Source organism: Acanthisitta chloris, unplaced genomic scaffold (assembly GCF_000695815.1).
Source record: "Acanthisitta chloris isolate BGI_N310 unplaced genomic scaffold, ASM69581v1 scaffold19234, whole genome shotgun sequence".
Classification (NCBI taxonomy): domain Eukaryota; kingdom Metazoa; phylum Chordata; class Aves; order Passeriformes; family Acanthisittidae; genus Acanthisitta; species Acanthisitta chloris.
In genome coordinates, this window is record NW_008671508.1 from 96,669 (window position 1) to 106,744 (window position 10,076).

General features: G+C 50.2%; 1 protein-coding gene across 1 annotated transcript in view; it reads left to right on the plus strand.

The window, feature by feature from the left end:
- LOC103801704 (plexin-A2-like) overlaps window positions 1–10,076 on the plus strand; it is a 110,663-nt gene that overhangs the window by 76,232 nt on the left and 24,355 nt on the right. Inside the window, exon 4 of the mRNA XM_009074128.1 lies at window positions 5,681–5,781. Within this exon, the coding sequence (XP_009072376.1) occupies window positions 5,681–5,781 (101 nt within the window). The remainder of the gene's footprint in view (window positions 1–5,680; window positions 5,782–10,076) is intronic.

The window sequence follows — 10,076 nt, forward strand, 5'->3', positions numbered from 1 at the left end:
TCTGGTCCCCTGTGCTCCAACACAGCTTGTCCTCATAAGATGCTAATGAGTTTCTTATAGCAGCAAAGCCAAACTCATTGAAAAGGTTGCTTGGATCAGAGTTTAAGGGACTTTCTCCGCATGCATCTGCAGCGCCGTAATTAAATAATCCCCTTGTAGCCATGGAAACGTTGTCTCTGTGTCCTCTCCCACTCGCTGCTTTCCTGCCAAAAGTTACAGGCGTTGATTTGGTTCTGACAGCCCGTTGGTAGCTCTGATAATCCTCAGCTGAATGGCGTGGGAGAGCAGAGCTGGGTCATCCAGGAGCTGTCAGGAGAACTCCCCCTCACCTACTCCTTGTCCATACCTTCCCCTGATGGCTGGAGCAGGTATTCCTGCCTCCACAGCACTTTGGAGACACTCCTCAATGCTTTGTGGTTAAACCAACCCCTTAGTCTTCTTCCCTGTGTCCTGGCTGTTGCCTCATGGATGGATGCACTGGCTGCATCCCACTCGCTGCTCATCAGTCTCAACAGGTTTGAGATCTCCACTGGCTCTGCTTGAGCCAAGAAGTCATCTCCAGGTAGGACTTTTCATACAGCATAAGGTGGATTGGACCCATAGGTTCTGCTCAGCAAGGCAACATGTGCTCCCAGCCCTGCACACTGGATTTTTCCATGGCAGAATCACAGGAGGACTCTCCATTTGGAGCTCTGCATGACTCAGGGAGGTGAATCAGCCGGTAGAAGAGTCAGTCAACTTTTTTACAGCCCCCTTTGAGAAAGCTTGACTTTATTTTCCCTGTCACCCTGACACATTAATGGCTGGAACTGATCTGTCCTCCTTGCTCCTTCCCACACTTTTTCATGTCTCCTGCACCAGCACAAAGTGTTGTTTTCTCATGAATGAAGAACAAAATCTCATTGGAAAGTTCATCAACTTTGGGCTCCTGTTCACTCAGTGATAGATAGCTTTAATTACATTGAACTAGTTGGCATCTCTACTCTGCTCCCCAAAGTCATTAAAAATAGATTTTGTGTTTGAACTGCAGCACCCTGAGGGTTCTCTGGGCACTGTGCTGTGGCACTGGGAGGCACTGGGGGCTGTCTTCAGCCAGGGAGGTCAGAGGCCTGTGCTGGTGGCACGCAATAAGCTATGGAAACTTTGCTCTGGTTGTTTATTTTAGGGATTTATTTATTTATTTGCAACTGGTTTCTTGCACTTGTTTCCTCTGAGGGCTGGCAGAGCTGGAATTCATGTGTTTTGGAGAAGCTGTATTGATTTTTCTAATTTTTTTATTTTTTTTTTTTAAGGCTGATGTTATGGGTCAGACAGTCGGGGAAAGCAGTAATGAGACTTTATCATTTAATTATTGAGAAGCAGGTTTGTTTTGGCACGGATGGCAGGAAGAGAGGTAGCAGTCAGGCTGAGGGGAGGAGGCCTCTGCCCTCAGGAGTGAGGAGGTTCCCCAGGAGGGTTGGTTTCTTGGCTGTTGTCCTTCATGCAGATGCTCCTCAGCTTTGCTGAATTGCTTCATCGCTTTGCATTTGCTGTGACCATGCTGATGTGGCTCCTCACCCCCATAAGACCTGCTGCCTGCCTCAGCAGGGGCATTGTGGCCTCACAGGGGTCTGCAGGGGAGCAGTGTGCCCTCTCACAGCTGCAGGATTTGCAGCTGCATTGGAAAATTCCTGGATGCCTCTGCCTGGCTTCAGGATCTTTTGCCTCATGTTTCTGGTAGCTGGAGCAGAAATCTCAAAGTATCCAAAAGTGGCATCCTCAAGCTTTGCTGTGAGGTCTGGTGAAGCCCTGGGATGGGAGTGGGATTGGGAGCTCTGCTCTCCAGGTACTGCAGGAGATCCTGCCCCACATCCTGCAGATGAGTTCATCATCTCAGGCAGGGGCTTAGACTGGAGTGGGGAATACACTCCTGCAGTGGTGATAGACCTTCTCAGCTGTTTGCTTGCAGTGCCAGGAGCATTCCTCTGACCTATCTTCCCTAATGTAAACAAAGAGAAGTATTTGCATTGAAGAACTGAATAGTGAAATCCAAAGTCCTTCCCAAATAAACCACCCTGCTGCACACAGAGCTGCCTGGGGGCTGGAGAGGACAGGAGAGCAAATAGACCAGGCTGTGACAGATGGGAGTCAAGCTGGGTCTGCATAGCTGTGAGGTGCTGGTGCCTGCTGGGATGGGGATGCCAGGAGTGCTGTGGGCAGGGCTGGGCACGCAGGATCCAGTGCTTGCCACAATTTAGGGTTATTAAATTGGTACCTGGTGATTGCACCCCCTCCTCTCCTGCTCCTGCCTTTGGAAAGCCTGCAGAGCTGGCACTGCACAGCTCATGGGCAGGGTCTGTCCTCCCTCCCTGCCCTCTCCACTGCATTGCTGTGGGCAGCAAACTGCTCCAGGCTCTGTTGGTTCTGTTGCTGAGAGAAACATTTAGCTCCTCTCTTGAGCCACCTGTGGCCATAGAACCTATCCCTCACCCCCATCTGTCTTGTTTCCCTTCTACCTTCAGGCTTTGCTGTTCCTTGTCTTCTCTGCCCAGCACAGATTCTTTGGTCTCATAATGACATTTAGGCTGGCAGAGAACAGTTTTAAAATACCTAAAGCCAAGAGAGTGTTTCCAACCTGCCATTAGGAAGAGTAAGGGCAGCAGAGCTTCACTGCTGTGCTGTCTCTGAAGGAAACACAGGAATATGTAAAGGAGAAAGAAATGGTTTATTCTCCTCCAGCCAAGGACCACAGGACATATCCAAGGCTGTAAAACTGCTGACCCAGAGGGACCCTCAGGGCTCTGCTGCCCTGTGGCTGCTCTTGGTCAGACCAAGCTCACCCACACACCTTGGCCAGGTCTGCTTTGGACCCTGAACACTGCAGAGAGGTGAATGGGTGACATTCTCTGCCTTGCATTTTGCACACCTTAAAGAAAGGCTCAAATGGTCCCATTTAGCCATTGTTCAAAAATTCTGTGTAATTTTAAAAGAACCATCATGTGCAGAAGCCACAGCTTCTGAGCAGGAAAAGAAACAAAATGCCTAACATCAAATCATCTCTAATGAACTCTTATTCATATAATTCAAATCTTCTGTTATTTATAGAGCACTGTGAGAGCATCCAGCTCCTCACAAACATGAACCAAGACCTGAGCTGCATATAAATCACAGGGACAGATCCTGTCAAGCCTCACTGTGTGGGTAACATGTGAGGGATCAGCAATGTCTGATGATTTCGGGGCTGTCCTGACCTCCAGGGAGGGTGAGGATCATCCCACCACGATGTGCTGGGCAGATTTTAGGGGAAACCCAGTGACTTCCCTCGATGCATCCTCTGGGGATGCTGAGAGCCACAGCAGCTCCCACGGGATGCTTGTTTGGTTTGGAAAACACATGTTTGCTTCTGGTTTCCCATCCAGGAGCAGTGTGATGTCTGCCTCCCTGGGCTGCACTGGAATTGCTGGGTGACTGCTGGTGGTGGAATGGATGTGGGCATGGTGGAATGTCAGGCAGGGTGGTAGAAATGAGCCCTGGATGAGCCATCCTGGGGGGCTGTACCTGCCACCAGGCTCCTGGGCACACTCCCTCTCCACTGTGATGCCCATAAAGTGCTTTGAGCTCCGTAGAAGGAAGAAGCAAAGCAGGTAAAAATACATCACGTGTGGCCACTCAGGGCACAGACCCTGAGAGGACACCTCAGACACCTTTCTGCAGGCAGGAATGAAACTCAAGCCCCTTTTTTTCCATCTCTGTGCTATTCCATCACCCTGCATTTCTCTACTCCTTTTCTAAACCTCTTCAAATCTGTCCCGAGCAAAATGCATTCCTGAAGTACCTGGCTCTGCCCCTCACACCCCTTATTTCCATCCCCAAACCAAGCCTTACACCCATCCCACAAGCTTCACATCTCAGCAAAACCAAAACCAAGACCAAACCACCCATCCCTGCTCATCCACGCGCGATTCTTGTTTGAGGAAAAGCTGTCGAGTGGGGCCGAGGAAACAAGAAGAATAGCAGCCCTATTGGTGTCGTGCTCAGAGAGGAACTGGGTTCTCACTGTGTCAACAGCACTTGGCCTGAAAGTGGCCGTTGTTTGGTGAGACACTGCTCCTTTCACCCCGTGAGCCCCAGCTGCTGGGAGCCGGGTGCTGTTGTGACGGACAGAGCGAGTGCAGTGCCGACACTTGTTGTCATTCCCAGCCAGTTGCAGGCATCTCTCCCAGGGCCTGAGCAGAGTGGATGTTGCTGCAGAATGGGTGGGTAAGAATGAGTTACAGTCTTTGGTAAGAGAAACGGAAAGAGAATCGTAGAATCACGCAGCGGTTTGGGTTGGATGAGACTTAAAGGGCAAAGTTGGGATTGTTTAGCCTGGAGAAGACGAGGCTTAGGGGAGATCTTAGTGCCCCCTACAACTCCCTGACAGGAGGTTGGAGTCAGGTGGGGGTTGGTCTCTTCTCCCAGGCAACCAGCAGCAGGACAAGAGGGCACAGACTCAAGCTCTGCCAGGGGAGGGTTAGGTTGGAGATTAGGAAGAGATTTTTTTCGGGAGAGAGTGCTCAGGCATTGGAATGTGCTGCCCAGGGAGGTGGTGGATTCACCATCCCTGGAGGTTTTCAAGGTCAGACTGGATGTGGCACTTAGTGCCATGGGCTAGTGACCACGGTAGGGTTGGACTTGATGATCTTGAAGGTCTCTTCCAACCCACTTGATTCTATGATTCTATCTCATCCCAACCCCTGCCATGGGCAGGGACACCTTCCACTAGCCCAGGTTGCTCCAAGCCTCATGCAACTTGCGCTTGACTTCCAGAGTGTCCACATCCTCTCTGGACCACCTGCTCCAGTGCCTCCCAACCTTTTAGCAAGGAATTTCTTCCATATGTTATAGAAGGACAGGCACCAGCAGAGTCAGTGCAGGAACACTGACAGGAGATGCAAACATGCTGTGCCCGCCAGGGGTGGCAAAGAATGAGTTGGAAAGGTTAAAGTGGTTAAAAAGGTTAAAAATTTCTTTGTTGGAGTCAAGCAGTGACCTGTGATTAGAGCTTGGTGTCATTTTGGAGCCTCTGGCTTTTCCAGTGCTGATAAATGGGTCAGGACTGTGCTACACCTCAGCATTGTGCAGGGAACTTTTGCATGTGCTCCAAGTGCAGGAGGAGTTTGCAGCAGTGTTTAGATTGGTGTTCCCTCCTGCACTTCCCTCTCTGGCATCACTGCCTGGGAGAGATGGGAACCCCCCAGTGGGTCATGCCTGGGAATCCAAGTCCATGCTGGTGCTGGAAGGGCTCAGTGTGGCCAAGGAAGACCCAAGCAGTGAAATATCCACATGGGCTAAACAAGCTGTCAAGCTGCAAATCCCAATGAATTTTATTCCCTGTCAAGTTTCCTGCCTGAAGCAGCTTCCCCCACCATCAGTGTGAGGTAGCAAACTGTAAATCAGGGGAGAGAGGACAGAGCTCTGGGTGGGGAGGTCAGGGGAGTCTGGTGCCAGTGGTGGGAGCCCATGATTCACCCTGAGGGATGAGGTGACTTCATGTCTCAGTCTCCAATATTCTTGGATAGTGGAACAAATTCATTTCAGGTTGTGAATCTCTGTTGCATTACATGACTCCAACTGGCGAAGCAGGACCTGGAGCTGCTCTGGTTTTGCTTATCTACTGTGTGAGAGGAGCACTGAGCCCACGTGTTCTCTTCCCTTGCAGGTGTCCCGGGTGCCTGTGGAGTCCTGTGAGCAGTACACGACCTGTGGGGAGTGCCTGAGCTCAGGAGATCCTCACTGTGGCTGGTGCTCCCTCCATCACATGTAAGTCCAACCTTGATCCTTTCAAGGTGATGATAAAAGCAACTTTCAAAGCCACCAAGCACCTCTCACACATCATGAATTAGATTGATGTTCCTTACATCTATTTTTCCCTTCTTTGGACATTCCCTGCATTTCAGCCACTGGAAATCCCTGAGATGAAAGGAGAAGGACTGTGCTACACCTCAGCATTGTGTAGGGAGCTTTTGCCTGTACCCTGAGTGCAAGGAAAAGTGCAGAGGAAAACAAATTCCCATTTCAGGAGCAGTGGGTCACACACTGTAGGGAAGGGGATGCCATGGATAGGACAGAAAAGCAGAACTGAAATTGCTGAGAACAGAAACCTTATGGTTTGCACACTCCTCCTTGCCCAAGCCACAAAATCCCAAGCCATGTGGAATTTTAAAAGGCAATAGTACACTTGGTTATATGAGTGGGACTTGGCTTTCAGCAAGGTACCAGAGCAGAGCACTGAGCCCTTTTAAATGCATCTGGAAGAGATATTGAAATGCTGCAAGGAAAGGTCAGGGGGTCTGTGCTCCAAGCCATTCCCAGTGGGAGCTGGCAGACCCCCCCCAAACAGCACCAGGCACAAAGGGCTAAGGGTGGCTGGGTTTTTTTTGTTTCAGGGGAGCTCCAGGAAATGCTCTCTGCATTCAGGAGGTGTCTGTGCCCTTCCTTTCTCTCCCCTGCCAGAATAAGGAGCACTTCCTAAGGCGGAAGGGAGACCACCAGGCAGAGGCAGATCAGGGGAGGAGGGGAAAGCCTGGAGGAGGCTGGAGGAGAGGAATAGAAATCCCTCCGGCCCCGTGCCAGCTTGCAGAGTGGGAAATGCATGGAAAGCATGGAAATGGGGGGAGGCAGAGTTCAGGGACCCACACACAGCAGCACTTGGCCACTTGCCTGGGGAGCAGGTGCTGGAGGGGAGCAGGGAACAGCAGGCTCAGCCATAAATCCGGCCTGGATTCAGGACCTGTGGGCTTTGGGGTGCAAACCAGCTCCCCACAGCTTGCTTGGTTTAGTGCCACGCTCGGGGAGGTGTAGGAGAACCAGCACAGCCCCTGGCCCTGAGCATCCTGCTGGCTCCATACAGGCAGGGGCTGGAGGCAGCAGTAGAGCTCTGAGTATCCCAGGGCATTCTGAGCATCCTTTGGGGATTGTTTTTAGCTTTTTCCTTTTCAGATGAGCCTGTCCAGCCCTACAGCTCAGCCACCCTATGTGCAGTTGTGTCCCAAAGTCTTTACTATCACAGCAGCTTTGTCAGAAGGAATTGATTTCCATTCCTGAGGATTCCCATCGTTTTAGCTCTTCCCTTGGAGCAACCATCCCTGTGTGTCTTTCCAGAGGTTGGGACAGCTGTGCAGGGTGGGGAGGGGATGCTGCAGTCAGTACCTGGGGGTGGTGTGTTTGGTGCTGCTGCTGAGCCTCCTGCAGCAGCTCCTCTGCAAGGATCACTGAGCACTTTCCTAATGCTAATGAACTGAATCTTCATAAGCCACCTGGGAAGCAGGTAAAGGTTGTTATCTTCATTTTGCAGAGAGAAAACCCTCAATGTCAAGAGGAGAGAAAAGTGTCATTTCCTCTGCCCTTTTGGCCATGACATTTTAGCATTAACCTATTCCCAACAAGAGTTCCTCCTCCCCTGATGGTATTTCTCAACCCTCTCTTCAAGCATCTGCACTTTATAGCAGTGATCATTTTTTGAGCTTTTTTTTTCCTTAAGCTGTAAATAATTGAGTTTATCTTGCTGTTCCTGAAGCCTCTGTCATATTTGTTTCAAGGCCCCAAGTGCTGGAGTGTTTGTATTTAATTTGTCATCTCTCCCCTCTAATTCTTACACGTTCCTCCTGCCAGCTGGACCAGCTGCTCTTTGCTCAGTGGAAGGGTGGTGGATCAGGGTGTGATGTTCATGCTGTGGTTTCTAAGGAATGGTTAAAAGGACGAGGAGGGGTAAGGGGAGATGATTTTGTCCTTAGAAAAGCAAGAGAGTTGCTGGTGACCTGAGCAAGTTTGAGGCTGGTAAACACCAGCTCTGAGTCTCCATTGGGGATTGAAATTCAGGTGTTTCTCCCCACTGCTTGCTGTGGGGGTTTGCTTTTTGGCTTTAGGGGTCTGTGTCCTGGGGGTACAAAGGCACCCAGGTAGCTCAGGATATCTGTGAGGAGGAGCAGGGCAGACCAGCCCATATGGCAGCTCCTCTGTAGATGTTTGGAATCCACATTTGCTGTTGTCAGAGGTTAAGCTGAGTGTGTGGACATGCAGGTTCTGAACTATCAGAGAGCCTGGAAAAAAAAAATTCAGAATTGTAAATGATGCCTGAATAGCTGTGGATGGATGTGAGAGAGATGGACAAACCACCACTCCATTCCAGGAGGCATCAGGCAGTGTGTCCTGCCTTGCACATCACCAGCCAGGGAGCAGGACTAAAGGCAAATTAAAGGACCTGTGTTGTCCTGGGCTAAGTTTCATCACCCAATATTCCATGCAGCTTTCTTTGTGTGCTTGTTATGTGGTGTTGTCTCTCACAGGGCTGAGTCAGGGTTGTGTCACAGTGTGTGTTGCACTCACATGTGCAGACCTGGAATTTAAGGGTGATACTGGTGGATGAGCTGTTGGTGAAGATGGAATCAGTGAGCTCTGAAGCAAGACTTGCTCACACCTGAGGCTCTAGCCATGAACTTGAACCAAGAGGTTTTAACCCCCCAAAAAAACTAATGGTTGATGAGGTGGTGGCCATGGGCAGTGCGTGCCTTGCTCTGGGATTTGAGGAATTCTGGGTGCAGGATATTTGAGAAGCTGCTAAAAGCCAGCAGGATGGGAAAGGTGCTTGTCCTTCTGCAGAACAGTGCTGCTCCCCTGGAGGTCCCTGGGGCAGCAGGTTGATGGCTGAGCAACCCATTCCTGCCTGGAGCCTCCACTGTGTCCTCCCAACCAGGAGTTTGTTTCCTGTGCAAGTTTATCCTCCTCATGGAGAGCAAGATCCTTTGCTCTTCCTTTTCTACAAGCAGCAAGTGCTCTTTGGGAGTGATCAGAGGCCTCAAGGAGATTGTTAAAGAGTCTCTTCATCCCGGTGGGATCTGAAACCTGCAAGGCTTCCATATGCTGCTCTCTGCAAGTGTGTTATTGTCTACAGACCTATTTATCTCTGTTAGGGCTGTTGCCATAAATAGTATGATAAAAAAGAGCCATTCCAGCGAGTCAATGAGATAAAGGCTCCAGTCAAGAGCTCACTTTAAAGCTATCTTACAGATTCACTTAAACCTCGATAATTCTTCCTTTGGCAGCATTCATATTTAGTTCCATTATACTCTAAAGCAAAAGGTAGAAAAGGGAGAGGGTGAGGAGAGCAGCACCAATGTCTGCCAGGGATAGCATGGGTGGTTTGGAAAGGGAAAGTGGAAACTTCACTTAATCTAAAGCAAATGGCCTTGTGAGGAGGATGGTGGGCCCACTGTTTCATAGAATCACAGAATCCCAGACTGGTTTGGGTTGGAAGAAATCTTAAAGCTCATCTCATCCCACCCTTGCCATGGGCAGGGACACCTCCCACCAGCCCAGGTTGCTCCAAGCCCCATCCAACCTGGCCTGGAACATTCCCAGGGATGGAGCAGCCACAGCTTCTCTGGGCAAACCTGTGCCAATGAACAGCGATCCTGTTTCAGAGTGGGAAGCTCTGGTTTTTGCCAGACATTTGTCAGCTGGCCAGAGCTTGATGGTAAAATCAGTCTCTGCGTGGGCAGGAGGTGTTTCTGCTGACGCATATGTGTGTCTGGGACTGCCCAAGCTGCTCCACAGGGAGCCAGGAAAAAAAAGCAGTGTGACAGCAGCACCTTGTTAACTCAGGTACCACATATGCTCCAGTAACTCTCAGAGGGAACTTGCTGGTGGCATGTGGGACTGGGGACAGCAGCTCAACTCACTGACCTTTGCACCACCGTTTGAGATTGGGTTCAAGATCAGCAGTGAGTGAAAAGTGACAAAGTTTGCTGACGGTTTATTAAGACTGTTAATACCAAAAGACGAATACGTCATCTGCACCCAGGGAGGATTGGAAGGAAAGGATTTTCCCCAAATGACATAAAACAGGAAATCTCAGAGGGATGCCAGTGCTGCAGCCTTGGATATCTGGCTTGAAACACTGATAATTCTTCCTTGGTTCCTTGTCGGTGCTCTGCTGGAATCAACTGAATTTCACTCTACTCCAATGACACCTGCAATAGGAAAACAGGGATAACAAGCCATCCTGGAGCACACAGCAGACTAGGAGCAGTCCTAGCCACTTTGGCATGCTCAGAGGC